This window comes from Oncorhynchus tshawytscha, linkage group LG03 (assembly GCF_018296145.1).
Source record: "Oncorhynchus tshawytscha isolate Ot180627B linkage group LG03, Otsh_v2.0, whole genome shotgun sequence".
NCBI lineage: Eukaryota > Metazoa > Chordata > Actinopteri > Salmoniformes > Salmonidae > Oncorhynchus > Oncorhynchus tshawytscha.
The window spans coordinates 70819065-70838475 of NC_056431.1; the positions used below are offsets into that span (position 1 = coordinate 70819065).

Consider the following 19411-nt stretch of genomic DNA (forward strand, 5'->3'; position numbering starts at 1 on the left):
ACAGTGCAGGTGCATTTATACGGAGACTTGATTACACACAGGTGGATTGCATTTATCATCATTAGTCATTTAGGTCAACATTGGATCATTCAGAGATCCTCACTGAACTTCTGGAGAGTGTTTGCTGCACTGAAAGTAAAGGGGCTGAATAATTTTGCACGCCCAATTTTTCAGTTTTTGATTTGTTAAAAAGTTTGAAATATCCATTAAATGTCGTTCCACTTCATGATTTTGTCCCACTTGTTGTTGATTCTTCACAAAAAATACAGTTTTATATCTTTATGTTTGAAGCCTGAAATGTGGCAAAAGGTCGCAAAGTTCAAGGGGGCCGAATACTTTCGCAAGGCACTGTACATGCACATTTCACATACATACTTCACATATGCACTTCACTTTCACACTTCATCTTCTATGGTTCGTGCTCACGCGTATGCACACACACATCTGCCCTGATACATGTACACACACACACACACACACACACAGATTGTCATATCTTCATAACGATTAGCAATGCTAACAAATACGCTCTACATGTAAAATCCCATAGAGAATTCCAACTAAATGCAAACGAGCGCATTGCAAACATTTTATACATATTTTAGTCTCTGACCTAAAGTACTTACAGGACTGACATCCCAGCTCATAAATGTATACAAGTAACTCAAAAATGCTTCTTACAAAAGAAATATTAGGCAGGAAACTTGATCTAGGAGGGGATTCTCTGCTGTTACCAAGCGAAGCTGGATTTAGATAGATAGCTACTAAATGAGCAAACCAAATGCACAACTGCAGAGCACTTAGCACACTTTAGACAGTAGAAATGGCCATTTCCTGATTGCTAAAATTCAAATAATTTGCCTAATTTCTGTTTATGTAACAAAACAAGCAATGTGTAGTGTAGAGAATCATTGTACCATCTAAATCACTGTGAAATATATTTTCAAAAACCAAAAATATTGTAGCTGTTTGAAGCTGGGGTGCAAAACCGAGAGTCGAAGACGCAAAAAACGAAACTTAAGAACGGGAAGCATAGAAATAGCGCACATAGAACAGATCTACCACTTCTTAGACTTGCTTTCAATGAGAATGACAAATCTATAACTCACATTTCTAAGTGAATTTGGTCGGGTCATCCAAAAAGTTACATATTGCAGCTTTAACTTAATAGTTTAAGAGATATCTAGCTGGCAAACATTTAATTGTGAATTCCATACTGTAATTAGTTCACCTGGCGCATGCTGTACAACGGTGAGTGACTCACAAGGCTTCGGTCTCTCGTTGTTGTGTGCTTGCAAACAAACACCCTGTGACTGTGACTACTGGTAAGCTTTATAATAGAAAATAATGTGAAATGAGGAATGCAATCTTCTTTATCGCCTAACGTATTGCACACAATTTGACTGCAGGTATTTATTTAAAAAGTAGTTACAAATATTCAAATAAAAATCTAACATTTCAAAGAAATAGTTTCAACGGTATTGATGGTTTTGAAATATTTTCAAAAGCCCCAGTTTACAGTATACTGCCCAAGCTTTACACACACACGCACGCGCACACACACACACACACACACACACATCGTTTACCCTGAGACATGTAGACATACCACACACAGCCGTTTTTAAGAACACCACTGTTTCTCTGTACAGGTTTGCGTGCTGGTCTGGCAGCCTCTATAGCTGGTAGCTCCATCATCAGTAAGATGCTGCTGGCCAATATCGACCCATTTGGAGCTACGCCCTTTCTGGACTCTGACCTGGACTCACTGTAAGACCCTCTGACCTCTCAGCTCTGACCTTTAGGCTACCATATTCAGAAAGTTTCAGACTCGCCCCTTTTTGGTGACCAGATCAAAACATATATTTTTTTAAAGGTTTGTGTAGTTTTGTGAACTTCTCTGAGTCTTTCTATCTCCCCACAGAGAGGGCTTTAGTGAGAAGTGTGTCATGAACAACTACTTTGGCGTTGGGCTGGATGCTAAGATCACATTGGAGTTCAACAACAAGAGGGAAGAACACCCAGAGAAGTGCAGGTGAGCTCTAGGTTTATCTCTCCTCTCCTCCCTCATCCCTTTCCACTGGTCTCTCATTCCTCTCTCCTCTATTCTCTCACCCTTTTCTCATTATACTCCTTTCTCTTCCTCACTACACCCCCCCCTTCTCTAGGAGTCGTACTAAGAACAGGGTATGGTATGGGGTTCTGGGCACCAAGGAACTCCTCCAGAGAACCTACAAGAATCTAGAACAGAAGGTTCAACTGGAGGTGAGAAATGAAACCATAGAACTAGAATTACTAGAAGAGACATTCCCGTAAAAAAAATCTATGTTTTGTGGTGGATAGAATGGCGGACATGTTGGAATAGAGCCTAACTGTAACTGTGTGTGTGTGTGTGTGTGTGTGTGTGTGTGTGTGGGGGTGTGTCCGTCCAGTGTGATGGTCAGTACATCCCCCTGCCCAGCCTTCAGGGCATTGCGGTGCTGAACATCCCCAGCTATGCAGGTGGAACCAACTTCTGGGGAGGAACCAAGGAGGACGACGTGAGTGCTGTTCTACCAAAATTGTGTGTGTGTGACTCTGGTTGGTACTTTGTGGCTGCTGGCTCAGTGTTGTAGGAGAATGGGCAAACATAACTATACCACCTCTGGTTGGTACTTTGTGACAGGGGGACACTATTTGGCATGACAGGCCCCTAGTTCCGTAAGGTTACCTCTCTGTGTGTGCGACGTGGTGTTGTAATTCCAGGGCAGTGAGGTTGGGGCTCCCGAGTGGCGCAGCAGTCTAAGGCACTGCATCTCAGTGCTTGAGGCGTCACAACAGACGCCCTGGTTCAATTCCAGCCTGTATCACATCCGGCCATGATTGGGAGTCCCATAGGGCAGCAAACAATTGGGCTAGCATCGTAGGGGGAGGCCGTCATTGAAAATAAGACTTTGTTCTAAACTGACTTGCCTAGTTAAATAAAGGTTAAATAAAAGGTTACCTCTGACGTGGTGTTGTAACAGCTGTGCTGGGACAGAGCCAGCTGCTGGGAGGACTTCCAGTGGAACTGATCCAACACACACATCATCCTCAGCATTTACTCTCTGTACACACACCACAGGTGCACACACACACTTGCAGTAAATCCACATGCACAAACATATTTCTTAAACTGTGTTCAAACTATAAACCATCTTCAGACGTCTATTTTGGCCCCATTGAAAATAAACCTGTTGAATTGATATCAGTGAGTACGTTTACATGAACACTAATAATTTGATATTGAACTGATTACGGCAGAAGGCCGAGTATTTTTTAAATTTTTTTAAATTTAATTTTCAATGACGGCCTAGGAACCGTGGGTTAACTGCCTGTTCAGAGTATGGCATTAGTCATGTGGGTTAACTGCCTGTTCAGAGTATGGCATTAGTCATGTGGGTTAACTGTCTGTTCAGAGTATGGCATTAGTCATGTGGGTTAACTGCCTGTTCAGAGTATGGCATTAGTCATGTGGGTTAACTGTCTGTTCAGAGTATGGCATTAGTCATGTGGGTTAACTGTCTGTTCAGAGTATGGCATTAGTCATGTGGGTTAACTGCCTGTTCAGAGTATGGCATTAGTCATGTGGGTTAACTGCCTGTTCAGAGTATGGCATTAGTCATGTGGGTTAACTGCCTGTTCAGAGTATGGCATTAGTCATGTGGGTTAACTGCCTGTTCAGAGTATGGCATTAGTCATGTGGGTTAACTGCCTGTTCAGAGTATGGCATTAGTCATGTGGGTTAACTGCCTGTTCAGAGTATGGCATTAGTCATGTGGGTTAACTGCCTGTTCAGAGTATGGCATTAGTCATGTGGGTTAACTGCCTGTTCAGAGTATGGCATTAGTCATGTGGGTTAACTGCCTGTTCAGAGTATGGCATTAGTCATGTGGGTTAACTGCCTGTTCAGAGTATGGCATTAGTCATGTGGGTTAACTGCCTGTTCAGAGTATGGCATTAGTCATGTGGGTTAACTGCCTGTTCAGAGTATGGCATTAGTCATGTGGGTTAACTGCCTGTTCAGAGTATGGCATTAGTCATGTGGGTTAACTGCCTGTTCAGAGTATGGCATTAGTCATGTGGGTTAACTGTCTGTTCAGAGTATGGCATTAGTCATGTGGGTTAACTGTCTGTTCAGAGTATGGCATTAGTCATGTGGGTTAACTGCCTGTTCAGAGTATGGCATTAGTCATGTGGGTTAACTGCCTGTTCAGAGTATGGCATTAGTCATGTGGGTTAACTGCCTGTTCAGAGTATGGCATTAGTCATGTGGGTTAACTGCCTGTTCAGAGTATGGCATTAGTCATGTGGGTTAACTGCCTGTTCAGAGTATGGCATTAGTCATGTGGGTTAACTGCCTGTTCAGAGTATGGCATTAGTCATGTGGGTTAACTGCCTGTTCAGAGTATGGCATTAGTCATGTGGGTTAGCTGTCTGTTCAGAGTATGGCATTAGTCATGTGGGTTAACTGCCTGTTCAGAGTATGGCATTAGTCATGTGGGTTAACTGCCTGTTCAGAGTATGGCATTAGTCATGTGGGTTAACTGCCTGTTCAGAGTATGGCATTAGTCATGTGGGTTAACTGCCTGTTCAGAGTATGGCATTAGTCATGTGGGTTAACTGCCTGTTCAGAGTATGGCATTAGTCATGTGGGTTAACTGCCTGTTCAGAGTATGGCATTAGTCATGTGGGTTAACTGCCTGTTCAGAGTATGGCATTAGTCATGTGGGTTAACTGCCTGTTCAGAGTATGGCATTAGTCATGTGGGTTAACTGCCTGTTCAGAGTATGGCATTAGTCATGTGGGTTAACTGCCTGTTCAGAGTATGGCATTAGTCATGTGGGTTAACTGCCTGTTCAGAGTATGGCATTAGTCATGTGGGTTAACTGCCTGTTCAGAGTATGGCATTAGTCATGTGGGTTAACTGCCTGTTCAGAGTATGGCATTAGTCATGTGGGTTAACTGCCTGTTCAGAGTATGGCATTAGTCATGTGGGTTAACTACCTGTTCAGAGTATGGCATTAGTCATGTGGGTTAACTGCCTGTTCAGAGTATGGCATTAGTCATGTGGGTTAACTACCTGTTCAGAGTATGGCATTAGTCATGTGGGTTAACTGCCTGTTCAGAGTATGGCATTAGTCATGTGGGTTAACTGCCTGTTCAGAGTATGGCATTAGTCATGTGGGTTAACTGCCTGTTCAGAGTATGGCATTAGTCATGTGGGTTAACTGCCTGTTCAGAGTAACTGGCATTAGTCATGTGGGTTAACTAGCCTGTTCAGAGTATGGCATTAGTCATGTGGGTTAACTGCCTGTTCAGAGTATGGCATTAGTCATGTGGGTTAACTGACTGTTCAGAGTATGGCATTAGTCATGTGGGTTAACTGCCTGTTCAGAGTATGGCATTAGTCATGTGGGTTAACTGCCTGTTCAGAGTATGGCATTAGTCATGTGGGTTAACTGCCTGTTCAGAGTATGGCATTAGTCATGTGGGTTAACTACCTGTTCAGAGTATGGCATTAGTCATGTGGGTTAACTGCCTGTTCAGAGTATGGCATTAGTCATGTGGGTTAACTACCTGTTCAGAGTGTGGCATTAGTCATGTGGGTTAACTGCCTGTTCAGAGTATGGCATTAGTCATGTGGGTTAACTGCCTGTTCAGAGTATGGCATTAGTCATGTGGGTTAACTGCCTGTTCAGAGTATGGCATTAGTCATGTGGGTTAACTGCCTGTTCAGAGTATGGCATTAGTCATGTGGGTTAACTGCCTGTTCAGAGTATGGCATTAGTCATGTGGGTTAACTACCTGTTCAGAGTATGGCATTAGTCATGTGGGTTAACTGCCTGTTCAGAGTATGGCATTAGTCATGTGGGTTAACTGCCTGTTCAGAGTATGGCATTAGTCATGTGGGTTAACTGCCTGTTCAGAGTATGGCATTAGTCATGTGGGTTAACTGCCTGTTCAGAGTATGGCATTAGTCATGTGGGTTAACTGCCTGTTCAGAGTATGGCATTAGTCATGTGGGTTAACTGCCTGTTCAGAGTATGGCATTAGTCATGTGAACACTTTACTCTGCTTTTTTTAATCGGCGTCAGGTCATAATCGAAGGAAGCATTTGCCTGTTTAAAGCACCTGGTTTTCTGAGCAACCTTTACAATGATTAGGACATGTGTAGGTCTTAATCAGAGTTCCAGGGGTGTATTTGATCTGTACATATGCCAGCACCAGCAACACAAGCCTCCCTGTTAAGGGCGAATGAAGTGAATTTGTAAAAACTAAAAGTACGCATCTTAAATAGTTTTCACAAACAAACTGTATATGTCCGAACTCCTAATCAAATAGTCTTGGCAAAAATAACATGGTCGCTGTGGTAGGACATTTATTTTGATTCCAGATTTTCTGGATTTACAGTCCCATCAGGTGCCTGATTTCAGATGTGTCTGTGTAAACAGGTGTATTTGGGAATTCGTTTTAATCAAACTATTATATTAATCTGACTATCCAAAATAATGATAGTGTTATTTTACTTATTATTTGTTACTTTTATTTTTTATTTTCATTAAAAAAATTAACTGCATTGTTTGTTAAGGGCTTGTAAGTCAGCATTTCACTGTAAGGTCTACACCTGTTGGTTAAGGGCTTGTAAGTCAGCATTTCACTGTAAGGTCTACACCTGTTGGTTAAGGGCTTGTAAGTCAGCATTTCACTGTAAGGTCTACACCTGTTGGTTAAGGGCTTGTAAGTCAGCATGTCACTGTAAGGTCTACACCTGTTTGTTAAGGGCTTGTAAGTCAGCATGTCACTGTAAGGTCTACACCTGTTGGTTAAGGGCTTGTAAGTCAGCATGTCACTGTAAGGTCTACACCTGTTTGTTAAGGGCTTGTAAGTCAGCATGTCACTGTAAGGTCTACACCTGTTTGTTAAGGGCTTGTAAGTCAGCATGTCACTGTAAGGTCTACACCTGTTGGTTAAGGGCTTGTAAGTCAGCATTTCACTGTAAGGTTTACACCTGTTGGTTAAGGGCTTGTAAGTAAGCATTTCACTGTAAGGTCTACACCTGTTGGTTAAGGGCTTGTAGGTCAGCATTTCACTGTAAGGTCTACACCTGTTGGTTAAGGGCTTGTAGGTCAGCATGTCACTGTAAGGTCTACACCTGTTGGTTAAGGGCTTGTAGGTCAGCATTTCACTGTAAGGTCTACACCTGTTGGTTAAGGGCTTGTAGGTCAGCATTTCACTGTAAGGTCTACACCTGTTGGTTAAGGGCTTGTAGGTCAGCATGTCACTGTAAGGTGTACACTGTTGGTTAAGGGCTTGTAGGTCAGCATGTCACTGTAAGGTCTACACCTGTTGGTTAAGGGCTTGTAAGTCAGCATTTCACTGTAAGGTCTACACCTGTTGGTTAAGGGCTTGTAGGTCAGCATGTCACTGTAAGGTCTACACCTGTTGGTTAAGGGCTTGTAGGTCAGCATGTCACTGTAAGGTCTACACCTGTTGGTTAAGGGCTTGTAAGTCAGCATTTCACTGTAAGGTCTACACCTGTTGGTTAAGGGCTTGTAGGTCAGCATGTCACTGTAAGGTCTACACCTGTTGGTTAAGGGCTTGTAGGTCAGCATGTCACTGTAAGGTTTACACCTGTTGGTTAAGGGCTTGTAAGTCAGGATTTCACTGTAAGGTGTACACTGTTGGTTAAGGGCTTGTAGGTCAGCATTTCACTGTAAGGTCTACACCTGTTGGTTAAGGGCTTGTAAGTCAGCATTTCACTGTAAGGTCTACACCTGTTGGTTAAGGGCTTGTAGGTCAGCATGTCACTGTAAGGTCTACACCTGTTGGTTAAGGGCTTGTAAGTCAGGATTTCACTGTAAGGTGTACACTGTTGGTTAAGGGCTTGTAGGTCAGCATGTCACTGTAAGGTTTACACCTGTTGGTTAAGGGCTTGTAAGTCAGGATTTCACTGTAAGGTGTACACTGTTGGTTAAGGGCTTGTAGGTCAGCATGTCACTGTAAGGTTTACACCTGTTGGTTAAGGGCTTGTAAGTCAGGATTTCACTGTAAGGTCTACACCTGTTGGTTAAGGGCTTGTAAGTCAGCATGACACTGTAAGGTCTACACCTGTTGTATTCAGCATGTCACTGTAAGGTCTACACCTGTTGTATTCAACGCATTTGACAAATACAATTTTATTTTATTTTATTTGATGTCACATAGGACTCAATGAAGGGTGTGTTATTGTGAGTAGGGCTTCACCTAGTGCTATTACTCTGAACTACAGTACAATAGATCACAGCCTCTCTGAGCCTTTGACGTGCTTGGAGCTAACTAGTACAGATCTGCTTTAAAGAGGCATTTATGAGTGGATCAGAGCAGAGGAATGTTGTAGTACAATGATGTCTGATTCATCATTACCTTGACCTAATCATGGACAGTGTGGACAGAGAGATCAATATCAAGTCAGAGGAACCTTTCACTCCAGAGTCTCTAATCTAAACTCTAACCTCCCCTGTTCTCACTAGACGATTTGGAGGTGAATAAAATGTCAGAAGACAGTTTTCAATGGAGGGAGATAAGTGATGGTGATGGTGATGACTATGGTTATAGTAATGATGATGGTAATGATGATGATGGTTGTGATGATGGTAATGATGATGGTAATGATGGTGATGACTATGGCTATGGTAATGATGATGGTAATGATGATGGTGGTTGTGATGATGGTTATTTATTAGACATTTTGCAGGATGAAATCTCTCGAGATGCACCATTTTGTTTTCAAGAGTGTCCCCCCCAAAAAACTACTGCTACAACTACTAATACAACTAATATAAACTACTAATACAACTAATAAAACTACTAATACAACTAATAAACTACTGCTACAACTACTAATACAACTAATAAAACTACTTATAAAATTACTAATACAACTAATAAAAACTACTGCTACAACTACTAATATAAACTACTGCTACAACTACTAATACAACTAATAAAACTACTGCTACAACTACTAATACAACTAATAAAACTACTAATACAACTACTGCTACAACTGCTAATACAACTAATAAAAACTACTAATACAACTACTAATACAACTAATATAAACTACTAATACAACTACTAATACAACTAAGATAAACGACTAATACAACTACGAATAAAACTACTAGTACAACTAATACAACTACTAATACAACTAATACAACTACTAATACAACTAATAAAACTACTAATACAACTAATAAAACTACTAATACAACTACTACTAATATAAACTACTAATACAACTACTAATTCAACTAATCAACTACTGCTACAACTACTAAATACAACTAATAAAAACTACTGCTACAACTACTAATACAACTAATATGAACTTGTCATGATCGTCGTATTGAGGAGACCAAAGCGCAACGTGATGTGAATACATCTTTTTGATGATAGATGAAAACAAACACGAAGAACACTAAACAAACAAACAAAATATCAAAACGAACGTGACCGTTAATAAACTTCTGCTACAACTACTAATACAACTAATAAAAACTACTAATAAAACTACTAATACAACTAATAAAATACTGCTACAACTACTAATACAACTAATAAAAACTACTAATACAACTAATAAACTACTGCTACAACTACTAATACAACTTTTTTATTTATTTAACTAGGCAAGTCAGTTAAGAACAAATTCTTATTTTCAATGACGGCCTAGGAACAGTGGGTTAACTGCCTGTTCAGGGGCAGAACGACAAATGTGTACCTTGTCAGCTTGGGGGTTTGAACTTGCAACCTTCCGGTTACTAGTCCAAAGCTCTAACCACTAGGCTAGAGCATTGGACTAGTAATTAATAACACTACTAATAAAACTACTGCTACAACTGCTAATACAACTAATAAAAACTACTAATAAAACTACTAATACAACTAATAAACTACTGCTACAACTACTAATACAACTAATATAAACTACTAATACAACTACTAATACAACTAATAAAACTACTAATACAACTAATAAACTACTGCTACAACTAATAAAACTACTAATACACCTACTAATACAACTAATAAAACTGAGTATCTATAATAAACTAAAAAAAAAAAAAAAAAAAAATCCTCTCACTGTCAACTGTGTTTATTTTCAGCAAACTCAACATGTGTAAATAATTGTATGAACATAACAAGATTCAACAACTGGGATGAAAACTGAACATGTTTCACAGACATGCGACTAACAGAAGTGGAATAATGTGTCCCTGAACAAGGGGGGTCAAAATCAAAAGTAACCGTCAGTATCTGGTGTGTCCACCAGCTGCATTAAGTAGTGCAGTGCTTCTCCTCTTCATGGACTGCACCAGATGTGAAGGTTCTTGCTGTGAGATGTTACCCCATTCTTCCACCAAGGCACCTGCAATTTCCCAGACATGTCTGGGGGAATGGCCCTAGCCCTCACCCTCCGATCCAACAGGTCCCAGACGTGCTCAATGGGATTGAGATCCGGGCTCTTCACTGGCTATGGCAGAACACTGACATTCCTGTTTGCAGGAAATCACGCACAGAATGAGCAGTATGGCTGGTGGCATTGTCATGCTGGAGGGTCATGTCAGGAGGAGCCTACAGGAAGGGTACCACATGAGGGAGGAGAATGTCTTCCCTGTAACACACAGCATTGAGATTGCCTGCAATGACAACAAGCTGTGATGCTGTGACACACCGCCCCAGACCATGACGGACCCTCCACTTCCAAATAGGTCCCGCTCCAGAGTACAGAGGATCGATTACAGGTGTAATGCTCATTCCTTTGATGATAAACTCGTCAGTGAAGAGCACTCTTTGCCAGTCCTGTCTGGTCCAGCGACGGTGGGTTTGTGCCCATAGCGACGTTGTTGATGTTCGGATGTACTGATCCTGTGCAGGTGTTGTTACACGTTATCTGCCACTGCGAGGGCGATCAGCTGTCCCTCCTGTCTCCCTGTAGCACTGTCTTAGGCATCTCACAAGGCATTTCTAAGTTATATTCCTCAAGAATTAATGGCCTCATATCATTAAAAATGGATGTAGAGACTGCTGATTTACCCTTGAATATATACAGGGAAATTTAAGTTGATACATAATTTTTTTTTAAATGGTACCAATGCAATTGTCTTCTGTTTTGGGGGTGACAGACAATACATTGTGCAATAGTGGCATCCAAGAATGAATCTCCAGAGATTAAGGTCTTGGGTAGTGTCACGACTTCTGCCGAAGTTGGCTCTCCTGCCTGTTCAGGCGGTGCTCGGCGGTCGTCGTCACCGGCCTACTAGCCACCACCGATCCCCTTTCCCTTTTCCTGTTTGTTTTGTCTTATTAGTTGCACCTGTGTCCTATTATGTTTTCCTGATGGGCTTCCTTATTTAAGGCTAGTAAACCCGCCCTTGTTTTGTGCGGGATTAATCTTGTGTTACGTGTTGTGTTGTTGGGTGTGTTTGTGCTCCGGACCAGGTACCCCGTGTTTTGGGTTGGTCTGTATTTTTCGCACCCTGTGTTTTGGGCATTGTATTTTGGTGCCATATTGAAGCTCTTTGCGCCTGATTCTTACCTCACACACCTAGTCCCTCGGGACAGGTATGTTTCTATACTGTAGAAGACATCACCACAGTCTAGGATAGGAAGCAGTCTAGGTAGTTGGGTAACTAAGTTCTTTCCAATGGATACAGTAAAACAATTCTTAGATCTGTATAGTAACCTAAGCTTATAGTTCATTGTTTTTCTAATATAATCAATATGCTTTCTCACCAGACACCTTGGTATTTGTAGTTGTCCACATATTCAGAACCGTCCAGAGTAGTGATGCTAGTCGGGCGGGTGGGTGCGGACAGCAATCGGTTGAAGTGCATGCATTTAGTTTTACTAGCATTTAAAAGCAGTTGAGGGCCACTGAAGGAGAGTTGTATGGCATTGAAGCTCATTTGGACACCGTGTCCAAAGGGACGGATGTATACAGAATGGTGTGGTCTGCTTAGAGGCTGATCAGAGAATCACCAGCAGCAAGAGGGACATCATTGATATATGCAGAGAAAAGAGTCGGCCCAAGAATTGAACCCTGTGGCACCCCCATAGAGACTGGCAGAGGTCCGGACAACAGCCCTACGATTTGACACACTGAACTCTGTCTGAGAAGTAGTTGGTGAACCAACTCTGTGATTGACAGAGTTGAAAGCCTTGGCCAGGTCGATGAAGACGGCTGGTTATGATGGTTATGATGATGATGGTCATGATGGTGATGATGGTTATGACGATAATGGTGATGACGGTGTGTTGGGGATGTATCAGAATAGTTGGGTAACATAGATAAGATGTTTTATTTTCATTATATGCTTGTGAGTTACTTCTCATTTAGAATGTATCTTGTTGTACTATAGTGGTGGCCATTTGCAGTTATCCTTTCTCTGTCCTGGGGTCAGTTACTTGGGCCGCAGAGAGGGGAGGGGTCAAGCTTGTCTTCATATGTAAACATATATTTTAAACCATGTGAAGGGATGATTGAGGGGGAACCAATGATCTCTTGGCTCCACAATGTCTGTGTGCCAGTCACTGTGTCTCTGTGATCTTGTCCAGGAGGGGTGTATTTGATATATGCCTGTTGATGAGGTTTTGTTTTTGGTCCTGAGTGGTACCAAGAGCGAGATAAGAACATAGTTTAGGAGACAAAGCTGAACGATAATTTATAGCCAATGCTGTCTGGCTATGTGTGTCTTCGCTATAAAGGATCTCAGTTGCAATGTGTAAGCACTCTCAGAGAATTCATTTATAGACACTGAATTAATCTGAGAGTCACAGGGTTGTGATGGAGCTCATATAATTAAAGATGGACTTTATGATAACTCTGACTTGTGTGTGGTTTGCTCTCATGATTTGGTAAATACAGGAAATTTCCACTATAGGTGATAGTTAGGATGATGATGTTGATGATGATTATGATGATGATGTTGATGATGGTGATGGTTATGATGATGATGGTTATGATGGTGATGGTGGTTATGATGATGATGATGGTTATGATGTTGATGGTGGTTATGATGATGATGATGTTTATGATGGTGATGGTGGTTATGATGATGATGGTCATGATGGTTATGATGATAGTGATGATGATGATGATGGTTATGATGGTGGTTATGATGACGATGATGATGGTTATGATGATGATGTTGATGGTTATGATGATGATGGTGGTTATGATGATGATGATGATGATGATGGTGATGATGATAGTTATGATGGATATGATGATGATGATGGTGATGATGATTATGATGACCGTTATGATGATGGTGATGATGATGGTTATGATGGTTATGATGATGGTGATGATGATTATGATGACCGTTATGATGATGGTGATGATGATGGTTATGATGATGGTTATGGTGATGGTTATGATGGTTATGATGATGGTGATGATGGTTATGATGGCGATGATAGTTATGATGGTTATGATGATGGTGATGAAAGTTATGGTGATGGTTATGATGGTTGGTTATGATGGTGATGATGGTTATGATGATGGTGATGATGGTTATGATGGTTATGATGATGGTGATGATGGTTATGGTGATGGTTATGATGATGGTGATGATGATGATGATAGTTAAGATGGTTATGATGGTGATGATGAGGATAAGGATAAATAATTCCGAACCTACACTTACAATAAGTGTCATCAACATGCTCTAAAGCAGAGCATGTTTAAGTCCCAGGGGGTAGAAACACTTCTGGTTCTAATAAGGGAATAATTTAGTCCTGGGACACCAGGTGAGGACAAGGTAGAAATGTGTTTATGCCCTTCAGCACCAGGATTGGGCAGCCCTGCTTTAGAGCAATGTACTGTAACTGTGTTCATTGTGTTTTAACCCGTGTGTGTGTCTGTGTCTGTGTGTGCGCGTGTGTGTTTAGATATTCTGTGCCCCGTCGTTTGATGATAAAATCCTGGAGGTGGTAGCAGTGTTTGGCAGTATGCAGATGGCTGTGTCCAGAGTCATCAAACTGCAACACCACCGCATAGCACAGGTAACAAACACACACACTCACTCACACACACACATACACACACACTCACACACACACATACACACACATACACACACTACCTTTACTCTACTGTAGTCTTTCATCCAATGACTCTTTCCTCCACTGTCAGTGTCGGTCAGTGAAGATCACTATCCTGGGAGATGAGGGTGTTCCTATCCAAGTGGACGGAGAGGCCTGGGTACAACCTCCTGGAGTCATTAAGATCCAACACAAGAACAGAGCCCAGATGTTGACCAGGGACAGGGTAAGAAAGAGGACCAACAGTCAATAGAGATGATATGGGGAAGGAATCAGAGCTGGATTCAATCCCTATTGTGGAAGTACCGCGGAAGTTCCATGTTAAACTGTTATGTTTTTTGGGGGGGGATTGGACCGTTCCATGTTAAACTGTTATGTTTTTTGGGGGGGATTGGACCGTTCCATGTTAAACTGTTATGTTTTTGGGGGTTTGGACCGTTCCATGTTAAACTGTTATGTTTTTGGGGGGATTGGACCGTTCCATGTTAAACTGTTATGTTTTTGGGGGGATTGGACCGTTCCATGTTAAACTGTTATGTTTTGGGGGGGGCATTGGACCGACATGTACAGTGTTTACCTTGAACGCTATCTCTGCAAACATGGGAAAATTGCCTTTAAATTCATATCGAACTCTAACTCTGATCTTCTGCAATATGGATTGAATCCTATCTTAAACTGTTACTGTATGCCCTGTCTCTGACTCTGTCCCTGTTACTGTCTTTGTCTCGGTTTCTCTTTGTTTCTGTCTCTGTCTGTCTCTCTTTCTGTCCCTCTCTCTCTCTGTCTTGGTCTGTGTCTCTGTGGACGTTAACTCCTTTCCTTCCTGTGTCTCCTCCTTGTGTCCCTCCCCGTGTCCCTCCCTGTGCCCCTCCCTGTTGCTCCTCCCTGTGTCCCTCCCTGTGTCCCTCCCTGTGTCTCCTCCATGTGTCCCTCCCTGTGTCTCCTACCTGTGTCCCTCCCTGTGTCTTCTCCCTGTGTCCCTCCCTGTGTCCCTCCCTGTGTCTTCTCCATGTGTCTTCTCCATGTGTCCCTCCCTGTGTCTCCTCCCTGTGTCTCCATGTGCAGGCATTTGAGAACACTCTGAAGTCGTGGGAGGACAAGCTGAAGTATGACAAGCTGCCCTTGCGGTCTCACCTTTACTCCCAGCAGTCTGTGGACCTGGCCACTGAGGAGGAGGTGGCCCTCGTACAGCTGGTTGCCCGCGCTGCAGACGATCTCATCACCAGGTATATATACACAAACACAGACACACACACACACACACACACACCACCTTTTATTCCTTTTTAAACTGTTATCTTGAATACTATATTTGTAAACACTCTGTCCTGTCAGCAGTCAGAATGATGCCCTCTGACCTCTCCCCTTGTCCAATCACAGGATCTGTGAGGCAGCCAAGACCAATGGGCTTTTAGAGCAGGAGCTGGCTCACGCCGTCAATGCCTCATCACATGCCATCAACAAGACACACCCCAAGTTAGCCGAGGTTAGACATCATCAAGAGGATATGAGGAGTGATGTGAGGAGGAGTGATGTGAGGAGTCATGTGAGGAGGAGTGATGTGAGGAGTGGTGTGAGGAGGCGTGATGTGAGGAGTGATGTGATGTGAGGAGTGATGTGAGGAGTCATATGAGGAGTGATGTGAGGAGTGATGTGAGGAGTCATATGAGGAGTGATGTGATGTGAGGAGTGATGTGATGTGAGGAGTCACATGAGGAGTCACATGAGGGGTGATATGAGGAGTCATATGAGGAGTGATATGAGTGTGTGTGATGTGAGGAGTGATGTGAGGACTGTGTGTGATGTGAGGACTGTGTGTAGGGTGAGGACTGTGTGTGAGGTGAGGACTGTGTGTGAGGTGAGGACTCAAATCAAATCAAATCAAATTTTATTTGTCACATACACATGGTTAGCAGATGTTAATGCGAGTGTAGCGAAATGCTTGTGCTTCTAGTTCCGACAATGCAGTAATAACCAACAAGTAATCTAACTAACAATTCCAAAACTACTGTCTTATACACAGTGTAAGGGGATAAAGAATATGTACATAAGGATATATGAATGAGTGATGGTACAGAGCAGCATAGGCAAGATACAGTAGCTGATATCGAGTACAGTATATACATATGAGATGAGTATGTAAACAAAGTGGCATAGTTAAAGTGGCTAGTGATACATGTATTACATAAGGATGCAGTCGATGATATAGAGTACAGTATATACATATACATATGAGATGAATAATGTAGGGTATGTAAACATTATATAAGGTAGCATTGTTTAAAGTGGCTAGTGATATATTTACATCATTTCCCATCAATTCCCATGTGTGTAGGGTGAGGACTGTGTGTGAGGTGAGGACTGTGTGTGAGGTGAGGACTGTGTGTGAGGTGAGGACTGTGTGTGAGGTGAGGACCGTGTGTGATGTGAGGACTGTGTTTTTGATGTGAGGACTGTGTGTGAGGTGAGGACTGTGTGTGAGGTGAGGACTGTGTGTGAGGACTGTGTTTTTGATGTGAGGACTGTGTGTGAGGTGAGGACTGTGTGTGATGTGAGGACTGTGTGTGAGGTGAGGACTGTGTGTGAGGTGAGGACTGTGTGTGATGTGAGGACTGTGTTTTGATGTGAGGACTGTGTGTGATGAGGACTGTGTGTGAGGTGAGGACTGTGTTTTGTGTGATGTGAGGACTGTGTGTGAGGTGAGGACTGTGTGTGAGGTGAGGACTGTGTGTGAGGTGAGGACTGTGTGTGAGGACTGAGGACTGTGTGTGAGGTGAGGACTGTGTGTGAGGTGAGGACTGTGTGTGAGGTGAGGACTGTGTGTGAGGACTGAGGACCGTGTGTGATGTGAGGACTGTGTTTTTGATGTGAGGACTGTGTGTGAGGTGAGGACTGTGTGTGAGGTGAGGACTGTGTGTGAGGTGAGGACTGTGTGTGAGGTGAGGACTGTGTGTGAGGTGAGGTGTGTGAGGTGACTGTGTGTGAGGTGAGGACTGTGTGTGAGGTGAGGACTGTGTGTGAGGTGAGGACTGTGTGTGAGGTGAGGACTGTGTGTGAGGACTGAGGTGACTGTGTGTGAGGACTGTGTGTGAGGGACTGTGTGTGAGGTGAGGACTGTGTGTGATGTGAGGACTGTGTGTGAGGTGAGGACTGTGTGTGAGGTGAGGACTGTGTGTGATGTGAGGACTGTGTGTGAGGTGAGGACTGTCTGTGATTCCAGCTGTCTATCGTGTTTGTTTGTATTGCCTTGAACACAGAGTATGGCCAGGAACACTGCTATAGAAGTAGCCAGCAATGTGAAGGCTTTACACAACGAGACTGAATCCCTTCTGGTGGGACGAGTATCACTGGTGAGTTACAATCTAGGAGGCTAAGCAACGTCTATGATCAGTTCAGCCTTTCTGTATTCTAACAATAACCATTAGGAGGGAAATTCAAGACTGACCTTAGATCAGCGTCTCAGGGCAACCTCATCTTACTCACATTCTGTGTAGAGAATATGTGTTTATCTCCTTCATACCAACTCCTGTGTGTGTGTGTGTCCATGTGTCTGTGCGCGCGCGTGTGTGTGTCCATCCACAGCAACTGGAACCCTCAGATGAAGAGTCTTTATCCAGTGCTCTGCAGAGTGTGGAGATGGAGCTAGGCAAACTTGTAGATATTCCCTGGTTATACCATATACTGCAGCCTAATGAAGATGAGGTGAGATTACACATACTAGTAGATATTCCCTGTTTAAACCATATTTAGGGCTCCTGAGTGGAGCAGCGGTCTAAGGCACTGCATCTCAGTGCTAGAGGCATTCTACAGACCCTGGTTTGGTTCCAGACTGTATCACAACCGGCCGTGATTGGAAGTCCCATAGGGTGGCGCACAATTGGCCCAGCGTCATCCGGGTTAGGGTTTGGCCGGGGTAGGCCGTCATTCTAAATAAGAATTTGTTCTTAACTGACTTGCCTAGTTAAATAAAGGTTAAATAAATCAAATGTAAACATCACAGCCTATTGAAGATGCGTTTAGATAATACACACTAGTACACTGCTCAAAAAAATAAAGGGAACACTTAAACAACACAATGTAACTCCAAGTCCATCACACTTCTGTGAAATCAAACTGTCCACTTACGAAGCAACACTGATTGACAATACATTTCACATGCTGTTGTGCAAATGGAATAGACAACAGGTGGAAATTATAGGCAATTAGCAAGACACCCCCAATAAAGGAGTGGTTCTGCAGGTGGGGACCACAGACCACTTCTCAGTTCCTATGCTTCCTGGCTGATGTTTTGGTCACTTTTGAATGCTGGCGGTGCTTTCACTCTAGTGGTAGCATGAGACCAAGTCTACAACCCACACAAGTGGCTCAGGTAGTGCAGCTCATCCAGGATGGGACATCAATGCGAGCTGTGACAAGAAGGTTTGCTGTGTCTGTCAGCGTAGTGTCCAAAGCATGGAGGCGCTGCCAGGAGACAGGCCAGTATATCAGGAGACGTGGAGGAGGCCGTAGGAGGGCAACAACCCAGCAGCAGGACCACTACCTCTGCCTTTGTGCAAGGAGGAGCAGGAGGAGCACTGCCAGAGCCCTGAAAAATTACCTCCAGCAGGCCACAAATGTGCATGTGTCTGCTCAAATGGTCAGAAACAGACTCCATGAGGGTGGTATGAGGGCCCGACATCCACAGGTGGGGGTCGTGCTTACAGCCCAACACCGTGCAGGACGTTTTTCATTTGCCAGAGAACACCAAGATTGGCAAATTCGCCACTGGCGCCCTGTGCTCTTCACAGAAAAAGTAGGTTCACACTGAGCACATGTGACAGATGTGACAGTCTGGAGACGCCGTGGAGAACGTTCTGCTGCCTGCAACATCCTCCAGCATGACCGGTTTGGCTGTGGGTCAGTCATGGTGTGGGGTGGCATTTCTTTGGGGGGCCGCACAGCCCTCCATGTGCTCGCCAGAGGTAGCCTGACTGCCATTAGGTACCGAGATGAGATCCTCAGACCAACTTGTGAGACCACATGCTGGTGCGGTTGGCCCTGGGTTCCTCCTAATGCAAGACAATGCTAGACCTCATGTGGCTGGAGTGTGTCAGCAGTTCCTGCAAGAGGAAGGCATTGATGCTATGGAGTGGCCCGCCCGTTCCCCAGACCTGAATCCAATTGAGCACATCTGGGACATCATGTCTCGCTCCATCCACCAACGCCACGTTGCACCACAGACTGTCCAGGAGTTGGCGGATGCTTTAGTCCAAGTCTGGGAGGAGATCCCTGAAGAGACCATCCGCCACCTCATCAG

The 19411-nt window shown here is 43.4% G+C and overlaps 1 protein-coding gene across 1 annotated transcript in view; it reads left to right on the forward strand.

The window, feature by feature from the left end:
- The window catches only part of LOC112224720 (diacylglycerol kinase eta-like), a 131980-nt gene that overhangs the window by 97642 nt on the left and 14927 nt on the right, over nucleotides 1-19411 (forward strand). Inside the window, exons 17-26 of the mRNA XM_042319949.1 lie at nucleotides 1653-1770; nucleotides 1925-2035; nucleotides 2169-2265; nucleotides 2433-2540; nucleotides 13963-14076; nucleotides 14207-14341; nucleotides 15181-15341; nucleotides 15496-15601; nucleotides 17373-17465; nucleotides 17698-17817. Of these exons, the coding sequence (XP_042175883.1) occupies nucleotides 1653-1770; nucleotides 1925-2035; nucleotides 2169-2265; nucleotides 2433-2540; nucleotides 13963-14076; nucleotides 14207-14341; nucleotides 15181-15341; nucleotides 15496-15601; nucleotides 17373-17465; nucleotides 17698-17817 (1163 nt within the window). The remainder of the gene's footprint in view (nucleotides 1-1652; nucleotides 1771-1924; nucleotides 2036-2168; nucleotides 2266-2432; nucleotides 2541-13962; nucleotides 14077-14206; nucleotides 14342-15180; nucleotides 15342-15495; nucleotides 15602-17372; nucleotides 17466-17697; nucleotides 17818-19411) is intronic.